The sequence below is a fragment of the Lithobates pipiens genome, unplaced genomic scaffold (assembly GCF_037356315.1).
Source record: "Lithobates pipiens isolate NorthernLeopardFrog02 unplaced genomic scaffold, aLitPip1_a1.2 Scaffold_27, whole genome shotgun sequence".
Taxonomy (NCBI): Eukaryota; Metazoa; Chordata; class Amphibia; order Anura; family Ranidae; genus Lithobates; species Lithobates pipiens.
Window position 1 is genome coordinate 29,098,269 of NW_027507788.1, and position 17,771 is coordinate 29,116,039.

Below are 17,771 nucleotides of genomic sequence, written 5' to 3' on the forward strand. Positions count from 1 at the left end.
TACCTGGCAAAGTTTAATGCCAGGAGGGAAGTTTATGTGGAAATATGTGAAGGGTTGGAATAGCAGCGAGTGTGTGTTGGAGCCCTGCAGAGTTTGCAGCCCCCAAACTAACATACATCTCCTAAGCAGGAACACATCACTATCTCCCCAAGCATTCTGTCCAGATAATGTGCAGTTAATTTATGTCCTTTCCATTTAACCCTGTGTTATCCAAACTCTGTCTGTATGAAAAGTGTAAACTCACCACATAAACACTCTATATACAAAATAAAATTCCCCAATAAAGATCAGAACACGATGTTCACATTTGCATGGAAGCACAATTGAATGAATGCTGATTATTCAGAGAATTACCGTATTTATGTTTATTGAGGATTGTTTTTTTTATGTACTAACAGTTAAGCTTCATAAACACAATACGAAAATTGGATGAAAAATACCACTTTTGAAGCGTTTGTGCATATGAGCGTATCATTTTTTTTTTCGGTGGGGGAGTGGATCTTGGGTGAGAGTTCCCACACTTTTTTCCCCAGGACTTGACCCCTGTCCCCAAGTAAGGTCCAAACCGAGCAACTTGGAGCTAACCTAGAACTTCTATGCCCCAACAATGGCGTTGAACAAGGCACAGGAAAGATGAGTCTGGGTAGCTGGAGGAGGAAGCTTTAAAGCAAACCTGTTGCTTTGCTCAGTTTTTTGGCTCCTAATGACATCAAATCTGACCAAACGCTCTGGGTGGAGCCGGAAGCCTTGATGTCACTGCGCATGCGCGCTTCAATACTCAAACTTCTGGCAGTTGTCATTTCTGTAGGACGCTGTATACAGTTCACGTGTATAAGTATAACATTTTTGTATGCTGATTTTACACTATTGGGAGCATTTTGCTCTTTGTATATTGCCTTCTATGCTGCTGTGTCACTGGAGGAAAAGTGGGGATATAAGCTTTGGAGTGCTATCTCGACATTCTCTTTAACAAGCGCTGTTTGACTTCTCAGGTGTCTCACACCCTCTGGTGAACCTCAGGAGTAGATATGGTGGAGGACTCGAGGTGTAGCACGGTAGAAGAGTTTTGGGAGATTACGCTGCACTGTCTATACATGCAAATAGTTGATTGCAAGTCCATTATGGATCATTAAACATAAAAAGCAAATCTTTATTTATTTTTTGCATATTTGTTATTTTCCAGACTCTATGGGAATGTTTGATCATTATTCCAGAAGCGCATTTGTGAGGTCTGGCACTGATGTTGGAGAGAAGGCCTGGCTTACGCTTTAATTCAACCCAAAGGTGTTCTTTCAGGTTGAGGTCAGGAAAGTCAAGTTCCTCCACCCCAAACTCACTCATCCGTGTTTGGATGGAAGTTGCTCTGCGCACTGGTGTGCAGTCATGTTGGAACAGGAAGGAGCCATCACCAAACTGTTCCCACAAAGTTGGGAGCATGAAACTGTTCAAAATGTCTTTACATGCTCACGCCTTAAAAGTTCCCTTCACTGGAACTAAGGGGCCAAGACCAACCCCTGAAAAACAACCCCACACCATAACCCCCCCCCCCCCCACACACACACACACACACATACACACACCAAATGATTTAGAACAGTGCACAAAGCAAGGTCCATAAAGACATGGATGAGCGAGTTTGGGGGTGGAAGAACTTGACTGGCCTGCACAGAGTCCTGATCTCAACCTGATAGAACACTCTGGGATGACTTAGAGTGGAGACTGCTAGCCAGGCCTTCTCGTCCAACATCAGCGCCTGACCTCACAAATGCGCTTCTGGAATAATGATCAAACATTCCCATAGACACACTCCTAAACCTTGCGGACAGCCTTCCCAGAAGAGTTGAAGCTGTTATAGCTGCAAAAGGTGGGCCAACTCAATATTGAACCCTATGAACTAAGACTGGGACGCCATTAAAGTTTATGTGCGTATAAGACTCCTTTCACGCCGAGGGCGTTTTGCAGGTGCTATAGCGTTACAAATAGTGCCTGCAATCCGCCCTCAAACTGCTGCACCATTGTCTCCAGTGTGAAAGCCCGAGGGCTTTCCCACTGGAGCAGTGCGCTGGCAGGACGTCAGGAAAAGTCCTGCCAGCACCTTCTATGGAGCGGTGTGTTTACCGCTCCTCCACCGCTGCTCCCAATTGAAATCAATGGGGCAGCGCTGCAATACCGCTGGCAAAATGCCACTATTGCGGGTGGTTTTAACCCTTTCTCGGCCACTAGCAGGGGGGTAAAAGCACCCCGCTAGCGGCCGAAATGCGCCGCAAATCCGACGGTATGGGCGGCGCAGTATGAAAGCCCTCTAAAGGCAGGTGTCTCAATGTGGGAAAAAATTACAACTTCAAAAAACTCACCATGGGGGTTATTTACGAAAGGCAAATCCACTTTGCACTGAAAGTGCACTTGGAAGTGCAGTCGCTCTAAATCTGAGGGGTAGATCTGAAATGAGTGGAAGCTCTGCAACTTTTTTCATCCAGTCATGTGCAAGCTAACGTGCTGTTTTTTTATTTTCCTTGCATGTCCCCCTCAGATCTACAGCGACTTTACTTCCAAGTGCACTTGCAGTGCAAAGTGGATTTTTCTTTAGTAAATAACCCCCTCTATGTGTCTTACCAGGGGAGGACTGACAATTTGGCCACTCGGGCACTGCCCGAGGGCCCCATGCCACTAGGGGGCCCCATCAGGGTTGCCAGCCTCAGTAAAACCAGGGACAGTATGTAAAAATTAGTGTTTTTTTTTTTTTTTAAATCTGTCTCTGAAATGTCCCTTACCGACATCCTTTTGGTCTAAAAATCCTGAGATTATAGCTGCCCCACCTCTCCAGTACCTTCTCAGCCAATAGAAACATGTCTGTTTATACTGTGTGACAGGAGCCGACTGACAACTCATGGGGCCCCCGGGCAATAGGAGATTATGGGGCCCCCGGGCAATAGGAGAAGATTATGGGGCCCCCGGGCAATAGGAGAAGATTATGGGGCCCCCGGGCAATAGGAGATTATGGGGCCCCCGGGCAATAGGAGAAGATTATGGGGCCCCCGGGCAATAGGAGATTATAGGGCCCCCGGGCAATAGGAGAAGATTATGGGGCCCCCGGGCAATAGGAGATTTTTTGGGCCCACGGGCAATAGGAGAAGATTATGGGGCCCCCCGGGCAATAGGAGAAGATTATGGGGCCCCCAGGCAATAGATTATGGGGCCACACAGTATACACACATACAGTATCCACACAGATACACAATATACACACAGGCGGCACAGTGGTGCAGTGGTTAGCACTCTCACCTAGCAGTAAGAAGCGTCACTGGTTCAAATCCCAACCAAGACACTACCTGCCTGGAGTTTGCATGTTCTCCCTGTGCCTGCGTGGGTTTCCTCTGGGTACTCCGGTTTCCTCCCACAATCCAAAGACATGCAGGTAGGTTAATTGGCTTCTGTCCAAAATTGGCCCTAGTATATGAATGGGGACCTTGGATTGTGGGCTCTTTGAGGGTAGGGATCAATGTGAGTGTGCAATGTACAGGGACAATTGTAGACACTCAATCAGGTTGGACTGGTGTCCTTATTCAACCTTACTAACTATGAAACTATGAAACACACACACTGAAAAGGTACTGGAGAGTCGGGGCAGCTATAATCTTGGGATTAAAAAAAAAAAAACACACACAGATTTTTACATACTGTCCCTGGTTTTATTGAGGCTGGCAACCCTGATGGGGCCCCTTAGTGGCATGGGGCCCTCGGGCAGTGCCCGAGTGGTCAGTCCGCCCCTGCTGTGTGATTGTATACTGTATCTGTGTGTGTTTGTGTATACTGTGCGGCCCCATAATCTCTGACTGCCTGGGGGCCCCATGAGTTGTCAGTCCGCCCCTGTGTCTTACTAAATACCTTGGAATATCTACTTTCCAAAAAGGGTAATTTGGGGGGTATTTGTACTTTCCTGGCTTGTTGGGGTCTCAAGAAATGAGAGAGGCCTTCAGTACATCAGGTGTGATCATTTTTCAGAGATTGGCACCACAGCTTGCGGACTCTAACTTTCACAAAGACCAAATAATATACACCAATTTGGGTTATTATTACCAAAGATATGTAGCAGTATAAATTTTGGCCAACATGTATAAAGAAAAAATTACCACTTTGCAAAAATGTATAACAGAAACAAAGAAAATTATTTTTTTTGTTTTTTTTTTTACAGAATTTTTGGTCTTTTTTCTTTTATTTGGATACAAATAAAAAAAACCTAGGAGATGATCAAATAACACCAAAAGAAAGCTCTATTTGTGTGAAAAAAAGGACAATAATTTAATAAAGGTACTGTGTTGCATGACTGAGTAATTGTCATTCAAAATGTGAGATCACCGAACGCTGAAAATTGGTCTGGTTAGGAAGGGGGTTTAAAGCGGAGGTCCACCCTAAAATGGACCTTCCGCTCATCGGATTCCTCCCCCCCTCCGGTGCCACAATTGGCACCTTTCAGGGGGGAGGGGGGTGCAGTTACCTGGATAATCCAGGTAACTGCACCCACTTCCGGGCTAGCTCTCTGCGGAAAGGGGCGTACATTACGCCCCTTTCCGCAAGTGCCCGCCCCCTTCCGCAAGTGCCCCGCTGCCTGCTGGGAAACACACAGATCCCAGAGGCAGCGGGGACCGTCCTCATTGCGCAGCGCGGCTCGCGCATGCGCAGTAGGGAACCGGGAAATGAAGCCGAAAGGCTCCATTTCCTGATTCCCATACCCAAGATGGCGGCGGCAGCACTCGAGTGTCGATCTAGAGATCGGCTTCGGGTGCCGACATCGCGGGCGCGCTGGACAGGTAAGTGTCACTATTTTAAAAGTCAGCAGCTGCAGTATTTGTAGCTGCTGACTTTAAAAAAAAAAAAAAAAAACGCGGAGTCCCGGACTCCCGTGCCCGGTGGTCAAGTGGTTAATAGGAAAGCAGAGGGACTGGAAGAAACACCAGGGATTTCAAACAAAGGAAGCAATACAAAGAGACTTGTTCATACAAGTACATGGTACAGCAGGCACATATCAGGAATATGAAATGTCGGGTTATTGTATCCTTTGAATCAAGCTTTTCAATAGTATCAGCTTATGACAAGGTGCAGGAAATGACTACATATATAAAAATGAGTAACTCAAATATCTGATTTCTTGACTTTATTTCTTACACATTACATATTTATTTTGTATCAATTTTTCAATTGGCATAGAAATACAGTAAACCGTACAGACAATAGCAGTGCAAATTTCACTTGACACAGTGTGCTTATATGCATCTTCTATACAATGAGGAGGTGCAGAACGGGCAGGAGTGGTAGTGCCATTTTAGCTGGTCAGTCCACCCAAAATGTGATATTTCAGTCTTTGGTTGGTAACTGGAGCAACAAATCCCTTACATCTTCTTATAATACTCAGCCATTCAACTTTTGGTTTGCCGAAGTGACTCTGCCATCATAAGAGGGTCCCCTCCCTGTTCTACAGCCTATTTACTTAATGTGGTTGTAAACCTCAGTCATGATATATGAATAAAACATATCCCTCTATAGCAGTGATTCTCAACTAGGGTTCCTCCAAAGATTGCTAGGAGTTCCTTCAGAATTGGACAATCTCTGCCTCTCAGATAAGTTCCCACCGACACCATTGATCTTTTTAGCTATCTGTAAAGCCCCATACACACTATCAGATTTTCTGCTGAGTTTTTCCTTCAGATTTACCAAAACCATGTAGTGGAAGGGCCTACCTGATTACATACACATTGAAACTCCTAAGGTTTGACCTCATATTATATGGTTTTGGTAATTCTGAAGGAAAAACTCAGCAGACAATCTGATAGTGTGTATGGGGCTTTAGAAGGTAATTCTTCCCAATGACCACAAGTGTAAGGACTATTCTTCCCACTGACCATCACACTATTGTATCACGAGTTGTAGATTTCTAATTTTTAGCAGGGGTTCCCCCGAGACCAGAGAACCATTTCAAGGGTTCCTCTCTGTTGAAAAGGTTGAGAAAGATTGCTCTATAGTGTGTACTTGTCTCAATCCAGAGCACTGAGTGTAATTTCTGTCTGCTGCCTCCTTCCTCTGCTATCAGTATTAGTCACTTCTAATGAGTTTTCCTGACACCAAGAGAAAAATGGTGACAGGGGAGGGCACAGTATGTGATTGACAGCCTCAGCTCTGTTCCTGTGTGCTGTGTGAAAGGGGGCGGGGGGTCTTGCCTCCAATCAGCTATCCTCACTGATGTAACTTTCGGCTCCCCATCCGCTGCTTTTTATAGCTGAGAGATCCTGTGTAAATTCTGCACCTTGAATGGATGTAGGAAAAAGATGGCAGTAGATACACAGGTACAATTTATTTGTTTCATCTCTGTGTATCACCTGAGGCCAGTCACTTCACTGAGTAGATGTGAGGGTTTACAACCACTTTAGATGAGAAGAACCAGGAAGCATGGGAACAACCCAAGGTGGGACAGGAATGCCCAGAACTTTAAGGTGGGTCAGGAAAGAATTAGGAACTTTGGTCAAAAGTGAGGGTGGGCAGGGACTGCAAGATTTTAAGAGATGGGAGAGCTTTAGGTAACTCTACTTCATCTATAAACAAAATATCACTTCTAGTATCTTACCAGCTTCCATTCTCTCCTGAGAGGAGGTCTCTGAACTCGAGTTCCCAGCTTCACCCAACTGCCTTGATCATTAGGAGGCCTTGTGTTCCCTTTGAATTTTTTTATATTTACAATAATTCAGCAGAAACGGTAAGCCTCCATGGTGCGGGTGAGAACAGTCGGAAGCTTCAGTGGGGAAATCCCTACTAGAGTCCCAAAGAAATAAGATGTGATACCAGGTGGTTTTCTTGCCGAGCCAGGTCCCCGACAGGGACATCTGTTTGGCAGGTGTTGAGTTTATGCCTAGACAGTCTAGACTGATTCATGACAAACTATCTGAAAGGTCGGCTTAGAAATTCTTTGCTACAACTTGCCTGTTCATACAACCAGCCACCATGTTTTTAGGCTGCTCATAACCTTTGAGGTCTATTGGCATCTGTCTGATATGTGGATTTTGAATAGCCATTCTTACTTTTTTCCTGAATGGTATGAGTGAATTTAGTATTGTGAATATAGGTGGTTGGCAACCAGTCAATCCTTCTATCAAGAATATAAAAGTCTTTGGAATCCACCCAAACCTTCCATTCTGAATATGGGTGGTTGGCAGCTATACAAATCCTCTGCCATGAATATAAGCATTTGGTTTTTCATGCTGAATATGATTGGGTGGTTGCCAACCAGATCTTCCCCATTGAATATGTGTGGGTTGGCACCAACCTTCCACCCTGAATATAGGTAGTTGGCAACCACCCACACCCTCTACCCTGAATATAAGTTGTTGGCAACTACCCAGACTTTCCATCCTGAATATGAGTGGTTGGCAACCACCCAGACCTTCCACCCTGAATAGGAGTAGTCGGCAACCACCGAGACGTTCTATCTCGAATATGGTTGGGTAGCCCCTACTTAGGCATTCCACCCCAAATATAAGTGGTTGGCAACCACCCAGACCTGCCATCCTTAATATGAGTGGTTGGCTACCACCCAGACCTTTTGCTCTGAATATAGTTGGGTGGTTGCCACCCAAATCTGCCCCCTGAAGGTTGGCACCAATCCTCCACCCCAAATATAAGTGGTTGGAAACCACCCAAACCTTCTATCCTAAATATGGTTAGGTGGCCACTACTCAGACCTTCCACCCTTACCTGTCTTGTAGTTAAAATCTGTTTAGGATTGGTTTGTCTGCGCCAGCTCTGACCATCCATCTGAGGACTTTTACAGCTCTAGCACCTGTCTGTTAATTTGACCCTGTAGGTCTTTTGAAGTCCATGACACCAGACCTGAAATATCCTTCTGGGTGGTACAGAACATTAAATAGGGTGTACAGAAAGTGGGCAAGACAACGACTCAGTGTGCTGGTCTCACCTCCCCTCTGGCATGTTGTATGTAGTGCTCATGCAGCCCACCTTCATGCTGGAAGTGAACCCCACACTCAATACATTTAAAGTCCCCCTTTTCCTCCCACCTATCCGTTTCCTTGCGGTGAGTTCTCAGATGCCGCCGGTAATTTGAGGCCTGGCTGAAACTCTTTTCGCACAAGTCACATGGAAATGGCCTCTTGCCTACATGAATAGCCCAGTGCCGCTGATAATTGGACCGTTGGTTAAATCGCTTTCCACACTGCTGGCACTGAAAGGGTTTTTCCCCTGTATGAACACGCAAGTGCCGCTTATAGCGAGAGGAGAAGAAAAAAGTTTTGCCGCACACGGGACAAGTGTGCGGCTTCCGCGAAATGTGCAACTTTCTGTGCTTCTCGAAAGTGCATTGGGCCCGAAACCTTCGCCCGCAGTCCTTGCACTGGTAGGGTTTGGGATCCTCGTGAGTCCACTGGTGAACACGGAGGGTCTCAAGCTGCGTAAACGCCTGAGGGCAGTCTGGACACTGATAGGGTCGTTCCCCCGTGTGAATACGCATATGCCTTGTTAGTTTTGCCGAGCAGTTGAAAGCTTTGGCACAGAAGATGCATGTCCTGTCTTTGCGGTGAGATTGCTGGTGTCTACGGAATGCTGGCTGGCTGGGCAGCTGCTTGCCACACTGTGAACATTGGTAGCCTCTCTGTCCCGTGTGTTGCTGTTCATGATGGCTGTGTAGAGCTAGTAACCAGCAGAAACGCCGTCCACAATGAGAGCAGGCATAGGGCTTTTCACTGCCTTCTGTAGCACCGGCCCGAGCTGTGTCGCAGTCTTTGCAGGTGTAGGAGAGGTCAGCGGTGTGGTTGCGCCGATGAAGGTTGTGGGCCCGAAGGGTTTGGAACGTCCGACCGCAGTCAGGGCAAGGATGAGTTGGGGAGTCTTCTGGTGCCAAATGGCCATCTTGATGGTCCATTAATAGTTCTGCAACAAAACAAATGGACAGCCAAATGACAACTAAGGCCAAAACAAACACAGATAAGGTATGTATGTGTATATATATATATATATATCCATATCCAAAACTTTTATTTTAATCTTCTATGGTGCAAGGAACATTTTTTTTTTTTTAAAGGCAACTTTTCCAAGCAGAGGTTAAAGCTAAACTCTGGCCTTTTATCACGCTCCGCCTTACTCAACCCTTCTCCTGCCTTTGTGGCCCCTGTTGACCATATTTTATGCTATTTTCATTTTTATACTTACCCTTTCTGAAGTGTTCAGGCCGGTCAAGTAACACTGCAGGGTCCTCTTCATCTCCACCTCTTCCCTGGGCTGGAAAGGTCCTGATGCTGAGGCATGACAGAACAAAGGTTTATTTAATAGAACTGGGGAGTGCAAAACCTGCTGCAACTCTGCATAGTAACCGTTGTCAGTTGTTTCCTGCTGACAGCTGAATGTAAACCAAAGAATTGCCAGTGTTCTGTCAAAATAGTCAGTTCATCGAGATCTCCAATTACATCAGTTCCTGTTACTGAAAACCATCAGTAATTGCAGATCTCGACGACTTGCCGTTTTGAAACAACACCAGCAACCGTATACACTTCAGTACACGAAGACTTTGGTGTTTTGACATAACAGCGGCTAATGAGGGAAAGGTTGTAGCAGCCTCGGAGGCAGACATTTTGTTGTATCGGAGCGGACTAACAATGTCCGCTCATAATATCATGTACCGGAGTGTATACAGTTGCCGGTGTCGTGTCAAAATATCAAGTGGTCAAAATCTACAATTACTGATGGTTTACAGTAGGGGTAGGCAACCTTAAAAAGGTGGCGATCTACCTGAACAACACGGGAAAGTCAAAAGATCACCGGGCACAGTGTCACCTCATCCAGGGCTGGTGCAGGGATTTTTGACACCCTAGGCCAGTGATGGTGAACCTTGGAGCCCCAGATGTTTTGGAACTACATTTCCCATGATGCGCAACTCCACTGCAGAGTGCATAAGCATCATAGGAAATGTAGTTCCAAAACATCTGGGGTGCCAAGGTTCGCCATCACTGCCCTAGGCGAAGCCTGCTTTTGTCAACCCCTCCCCCCTTGCTCCACCCTGACTACACCCCCTTTGCCCTGCCCATGTATACCCCACCTTTTTAATGAAGTGCCCATCAATTGCAGCCTCACCAGCGCCCATCAAACGCAGCCTCACCAGCGCCCAAACACAGCCTCACCAGCGCCCATCAAATTCAGCCTCATCAGCGCCCATCAAATTCAGCCTCATCAGCGCCCATCAAATTCAGCCTCATCAGCGCCCATCAAACGCAGCCTCATCAGTGCCCATCAAAAGCAGCCTCACCAGCGCCCATCAAAAGCAGCCTCACCAGCGCCCATCAAAAGCAGCCTCACCAGCGCCCATCAAAAGCAGCCTCACCAGAGCCCATCAATGAATGCTTGCTTGATTCCATTCATTTGGGAGTCAGGACACAGACACAGTCCTCCGCTGTGCCTCCGACACTGTCAATGTGCAAACGGAGCAGCAGCAGCCTGCTGATGCTGAGACTTAGTTGCTTGCTTCAGCGAGAAGAGAGTAGGAACACCAGTGGCCGGGCACCCTAGGCAGCAGTGCACCCTAGGCGACTGCCTTGTTTGCCTAGTGGTAGCACCAACCCTGACCTCATCACACCTGATTTAAGCCTCCAATTGCCGTACCGCCATGTTGCAATTGCATGCATTGCACAACATTCATGGATTTAAATCAAGTGGTGAAGAAGCAATATATTGCCTTCTCACCACCTGTCAACGCACAAACTCAGATCACTTTTCAGAGGAGAAGCAGTGTCTGTTGCACTTGTTAATTGAGCCATTAGTTGCATTTGGCAGCAGCACCCTTAGAGCTCGTTCACACTAAAGTTAGGGGTTGGTAAAACAGCAGGATATAATAGAAGTCTATGGCTAAGTGCAGCAAACCTGCAGGAAGTACACTGCACCCGCTTTGTGGTTAAACCGCAGTGCATCAATGTGAAAGCAGCCCTATGCCATTATACCCAGTGTATTGCTTCACATTGATATGAAGATCTCTTCTTTCTAGCTGCTGTCACCACTCTGGAGACCGCTAGCTGGGATAAGAGGTGGAGTGCAATTGGCATCACTCCACATGGGACAGGAGCCTGCACTACAGAGAAAGAGAAGGCATTGGCTTATGTGGCTCTTGTTCCCTTCTACAGCTCCAACTTTACAAGTAGTCTTTCTGAACTGAACTCTGATGCTCTGGAATGGTGGGTCAGTAGACCCCTAAACAACAACCCCTGTAAGCCCTCCAGGGATTTGACTATGGCTGCCTCCAGCACTATAGCGGTATTGGTTAGGTCAGGTTGAAGCCACCAATGGGCAGTCAGCAGCTGGGCAACCAGGAAAAACTTGTAGTAGTCGGGAAAGGCATCCCCCCCCCCCATCCACAGGCCTGGTCAAAGTAGTGCATTTGTATCTGGGAGGTTTTGATCCCCAGATAAAGAACATGAAAAGTTGTTTGATTGAGTTAAAATGTATTTTGAGAGCCACTGAGGAGAGTTCCTAAAAATATATGTGAATTTGGGGAGGACCTTCATTTTTAGGAGGTTAATACGTCCAATTAGTGAGAGAGGGAGGTTGCTCCATGCTTTTAATTTCGTTTTAATCCCAGCTATTACTGGATTCAGGTTGAGGCTCACATAGTCCTTACTATATCTGGATATCACAATTCCCAAATAAGTAAAGTGATCCACCCACTACAGCGGGAGAGATGGGGATGAGGAGGATCTAGCCCTCGACCACCAGGAACTGGGATTTGTGCCAATTCACCCGTAATCCTGTGAAGGCTAAGAAGGTGTTCATTATACTGAGGGCACCCTGCAGAGAAGCTCCAGCACCGTTCAAGAAGAGTAATAAATTGTCGGCATAGAGAGCCACTCTCTCCTCCAGCCATCCCACCCGAAGGCCGCGAATCTCAGGTGAAATTCTGAGGGCTTCAGCGATGGGTACCATGGCCAGGGCGAAGAGGGCCTGGGAAGAGTGGGCATCCCTGTCTAGTACCATTCTGCAGGGGAAAGGGGCATAGCATAGCAATCCGTTAAGCCTTATGTTTGCCAGGGGGCCCTTGTAGAGCGTTCATACCTAGTCAATAATGCCTTTCCTATATCTAGGATGGCAATCATTCTGTTGCAGTGGTTTGTGTGGGGGGCATGGATATTGAAGAATAGTCTGCGTATGTTGATGTGGACCTTCCTAGCATAAAGCCCATTTGATCTGGATCTACAAGGGCTTTTATAACTTTGTTCAGCCTGGTGGCAAACAACTTGGTAAGATCTTCAGATCACAACTGAGAAGTGCAATTGGTCTGTATGAGGCGCACAGCTTGGGATCCTTATTGGGCTTAGACATTAGGATAATTTGGGCTTCTTTCATGGATGGGGGCAAAGAGCCTGTTTGTAAACAGGATATGAACAGAACAACTCAGCTAATTTTGGGGCAAGCAGTTCGATGTGGTCTCTATAGAATTCAATGGGTAAGCCACCCAGTATTCCTTCAATTGGGGGGGGGGGGGGATTCGGTCCTGAACTGATTCATGTTTGATCCAATGAGGTTACAGTCTCCAAAGGGCTCCATTGTGCATTTTTGGGGTTGTAATGGTCAATTTCTGCGGATTATGATCTGAGAGGCCAGAGGGAAGATAACATGCCTCTTGGATCTTACTAAGGAGGGCAGTGTTTGCAAATGCCAGGTCTATACGGGCTGAGGTCTTAAAAGGTGGTAGAGAAACAGGAGTAAGGTCTATCATGAAGATGTAAACATCTCCATATCTGAGTAAAGTCTGTGGCATGTGCCCAGGTGCCCAAATCGGAGTTAAAATTAGCTTGAGGTGAGGACCTATCCAAATCTCATGATAGGGTGGCGTTGAAATTGCCCATGAACAGAATCTGCGCAGGGCAATGTGGAGCCAACCTTTCGTATAGAGTGTAGAGGGAATGCACCTGACTAGGAGGGGGCAGGTAGACATTTACAAAACCATAGTTCTTGTTGTATATGGTCAGTACCAACATACCATATTTCCCATGAGGGTTTAGATCAGCGATTCTCAAGCAGGGTTCTGTGGAACCTAGGGTTCCTCCAGAGGTTGCTAGGGGTTCCTTCAGCATTGGGACATTTCTGCCTCTCGTATAAGTTCCCACCGACACCACTGATCTTTTCAGCTATCCGTAAGGGGGCAATTCTTCACAATGATCACAAGCGCAAGGACCATTCTTCTCACTGACCATCACACTAATGTATTATGAGTTGTAGATTTCAAATTTTTAGCAGGGGTTACCTGAGACTAGAGAACTATTTCAAGGGTTCCTCTGTGTTGAAAAGGTTGAGAAATGCTGGTCTAGATGTACATCATGTATTATACACGGTAATCGTTTACTGATCAGAATAGACACCCCACGGGAGTATGTGGAGTAGGTTGAATGAAATGCTTTTTGTACCCACGGTTTCTTAAGAGGCGTTACTCTGCTTCCCATTAAGTGCATCTCCTGCAGCAATACTATGTGGGGGGGGTTGTGCATTTTCAGATATTGAAACAGTAGTGACCTCTTGTATTTGGAATTGAGCCCCCTGCCATTCCACGACAAGACAATCAAGGACTCTTTGCCAGAGTTAGACATCATTGAATGCCAGGGGGGCGCAGGACCAGGATGAGATCGGCATGCCTCTCCGCAGTAAAATCATCATAGATAAGAGCATTGCCTGTGTGAGTCTTCAAAGTAACACGTGTTTAAGCAATAGTAATTACATCTCTAAAACATACGTCCTCCTCTCCTCCCAAAAAATAACTCCCTACCCTAGCATCAAAAAAAACAAAACAAGAGAGCAGAATGGCCAAAAAGAAAAAGTAAAAAAATTAAATTAAATAAAAAAAAAACACAAATTGATGCAGGGTATGTTCCAATAACTTGCCAACAAGGTGAAGAGCTTCAGGCCACTAGGAGCTCGAGAAACTTTGTACAAAGGGCTGGAGCAAAATGGAGCACATCCCAACAAAACTTCTGACAGTACCTGGGTGAGATCCAGACACAAGGTGGGTGAGGGGAAAAAAGGGGTGAACTTTAGTAGTGTGTCTCGTAGAGTAAGTGCTTTACTTCTGGAACATGTGGCTAATATCAGGATCCCAGCCTCCATAAATGACAGTATTAGGCAGAATTGTATTTCAGTGTGGTTGTCACGCAAAGAATCAGTGGACATCGCACCAAGAGACAGCTGTGGCAGGGGTTTCAAAGTAGCGGGTGGAACTACCATCCACCACCCTGAGCTTGCTGGGGTACAGGAGGCTGCATTTCAGGCCGTTCTCCTGGAGGTGCTTGCGGATCTCCATGAAGGAGCAACAACGTTGCTGCACTTCAGGTGAGTAGTCTGGGTACAGGGAGATCTTGGCGTTTTCAAAGGATAGCTCTACTGCATTTCTGACGGCTGCCAGCAGTCTATCCCTGTCACAGTAGTTGAGGAGCTTAATCAGGAAGGGTCTAGGTGGAGCCCCAGGAATAGATGGTGTAGTGGGCACTACAAATGTGGGTGGGAGATCTGTGAGGCCTAGCAGAGTGGCGAGGAACCCCTCAGCGAATTCAGCAGGTTTGGCGCCTCCGCATGTTCGGGGAGTCCCACCACCTGCAGGTTGTTACGACGGAGCTTGTTCTCCATATCCACTGTTTTTTCATGTAAGGATAGTACCTGTTTTTGGAGGATTCTCAGCTCCTTGGAGTCCTTGTGCACCGTGTCTTCTAGCTGAGATATGCGGGATTCCGCCTCATACATCCAGGACCGGAATTTGTCCATATCGTGCCAAATTAGGCTGACCTCTGTGGTCACTGTGTCAATCTTGGCGGTAAGGGTCTCCTTCAGGGAGGGGATAGCCGCCATCGGGTCCGCCAAGGAAGGCTCCGAGTCTCCCATTCTTGCAGGTGCTGTCTGGGTGCTCGCAGTCAGACAGGATGGGGAGGAGGGGGCAGAGCGCGTGGGCAAGATGGCGACCATAAGAGGAGACCGGGCCTGGGACGCTGTGTACTTGCCATATTTTCTCTTACCCGGAGCCATCTAGGAGGACAGGAGTAGCTGGAAACCAGGGAAGCACCATTCGGACACCGCTATGTGAGTATAGAAGCGTCAGCCAGTGTAGCAGGATGGTCAGAAGGATTAGGTAGAAGCGGAGCTCATCTACTGCATGTCTGTGTGGCTTCACATCCAGACACCAATGAGGTTCCACTTTAGAAAGTACTGCAGCCAGAGCTTGCTGCACCTGGAGCACCTTTTTAAAAATGAAAGTGTAGCCTGGAACTGAGCTTCAATTTTCAAGAATCAGCCTGCTCATCCCCAGTCATATGCATGGACACATACTTAGTAAGGGTGTCAGATCTGCTCATTAGCCGCCCTAATATTGCAAGGCAAAACCATTAGTTGCTACTATTTTAGCAATCCAGGCTGCCTCCATATTAAAACAACATCCTGCTGTGTACCATAATTAGAGCAGAGTTTCCTAACCTGAGCGCCATGACTTCATATTTCAGGTAGCGATTAACAATGTGTCCCGTGACATCGTTACCCAGGATAAACTTTATAAACAAAGACATCAATTATTTAAAACTACTTCTTTGTTTAAATGTCACTCGGTGGAATTAACAAGGCCCTCCGTCGAGATCTGCAGTCAAGCAGAATTTAGCAGTCGATAATAAGAACAGATTGCAATTATGCTCATCAGAATGTGGAATGCTGCGAGAACCTGAATTCATTAATGCTAATTAGGAGTTTTTTTTTTTTTACTGTAAATCAGACACAGGGAACCTGCTGACTGCCTAGTACAGGAGGAACTACAATGATCAGCAAGCTCCCCTATACAGCTCCTGTATAATAAAAATGATGGAACCTTTTATATTAGGGATAATCTCAGTCCCTCCTCCCATCCCTCTTTCCCTGTCTGGGTTTGTTTATCTCATATTTTGCCATATATACATTTATATACCGACAACACATTATGGCTGGAAGAGTGAGGGGCAGTACCAGGAGACAATCAGGTATACTGTGTGCAAATGTGCTAATAAGAAACATGCTGACAGGAGGAGAAAGCACAGGGATGATCCGATCCCACTGTCCAATCACAGGCTGAGGGCAGGGAGGTGATCAAGCAGTGTTGCTTATTCACTTCAATACTGGCCACTTTTACCCCCTTCCTGCCCAGGCCAATTTACAGTTTTCAGCACTGTCACACTTTGACAATTGCACGGTCATGCAACACTGTACCCAAATGAAAAGTTTATCTTGATCTCTCTTTCTTAGCTTCGGTTATAAAATTTTGCAAATAAGTTCACTGATGAGGCGGCACTTATATGCGGCACTGATGGGCACGGATGAGGAGGCACTTCTATGCGGCACTGATGGGCACGGATGAGGAGGCACTTCTATGCGGCACTGATGGGCACGGATGAGGAGGCACTTATATGCGGCACTGATGGGCACGGATGAGGAGGCACTTATATGCGGCACTGATGGGCACGGATGAGGAGGCACTTATATGCGGCACTGATGGGCACGGATGAGGAGGCACTTATATGCGGCACTGATGGGCACGGATGAGGAGGCACTTATATGCGGCACTGATGGGCACGGATGAGGAGGCACTTATATGCGGCACTGATGGGCACGGATGAGGAGGCACTTATATGCGGCACTGATGGGCACTGTTGGAGCTGCACTGATCATCAAGACACTGATGATCAGTGCCCCGATAATCAGTGTAAATGTCCTGTCGTGCTTGCCGGTTAGCGTGAGTAAAGAAATGCCAACAAATCTGCACATTTGTTTACATGTGATCAGCTGTGATTGGACACATGGTAAAGGGCCATTACGATTGGCACTTTACCCTTACCTGTAATCAGCTGTGTTTGAAGGATCCCCCCCCCCGCAGCATGGTTTTGGGAGGACGTCCAAGACGACCATGCTGTAGCCATCTTTCGGCTATAGCATGGTCAAGAAGTGGTTAAAAGAGAAGTGCTGTTCCCCAATGGCTCTACACCGACAACTGAGCAATCAAAGACCACTGATCGCTCAGTCCATGTTTTTTAGTGAGCCGGTGACTGTAAGTCACCGACTCTCTGCTCTGCCCCTTGAGAGCTCACTGGAGCCCTGGATTGTGGAGGGGGCGGGAGCAGCTGGCTCAGAATCTCAGCAGTGCATCAGCCATGCACCTTGGTGGATCCCGACATTATCATCGGGATCCCCCGAATAGCCTGGACTGGGTCTGTGACATCAGTCGACAGTGGGCTAGGACTGTTCCTACATACAGTGGGACCATAGAGAACAAACAAAGCCACCCTCCAACCAGATCACAGCAGCACAAAACTAGGTTTAGGATCAGCTGCCAAACTGTCCAAAGTGTAGCAAGGCAAGCTGGAGGCCTCTCAGGTTCTCCATGATATTTCAAGACTATGGACTTTATTGGGTAAATCCAGAAAAGGTGAAACGATCAGCCATAACATTATGACCACCCAGTAATTAATCAGCGGGTTCCCATTTTGCCGCCAAAACAGCCCTGACCCATCAAGGCATAGACTCCACCAAAGTATCACACTGCCTCCGCTGGCATGCCTCCTTTTCATACTGCATCCTGGTGCCATTTCTTCCCCAGGTAAATGACGCACACGCACCCGGCTGTCCACATGAAGTAAAAGAAAATGTGTTTCATCAGACCAGGCCACCTTCTTCCATTACTCCATGGTCCAGTTTGGATGATCATTTACCCTATGTAGGCACTGGTAGCTGTGGACACA

The 17,771-nt window shown here is 46.9% G+C and overlaps 1 protein-coding gene across 3 annotated transcripts in view; it reads right to left on the bottom strand.

The window, feature by feature from the left end:
• Window positions 1-5,137: 5,137 nt before the first annotated feature.
• LOC143933704 (uncharacterized) overlaps window positions 5,138-17,771 on the bottom strand; it is a 32,636-nt gene continuing 20,002 nt past the window's right edge. For all 3 annotated transcript variants that reach the window (XM_077456695.1, XM_077456694.1, XM_077456693.1), the window contains one exon: window positions 5,138-8,928. In XM_077456695.1, the coding sequence (XP_077312821.1) occupies window positions 7,943-8,928 (986 nt within the window). In that variant the 3' untranslated portion in view covers window positions 5,138-7,942. The remainder of the gene's footprint in view (window positions 8,929-17,771) is intronic.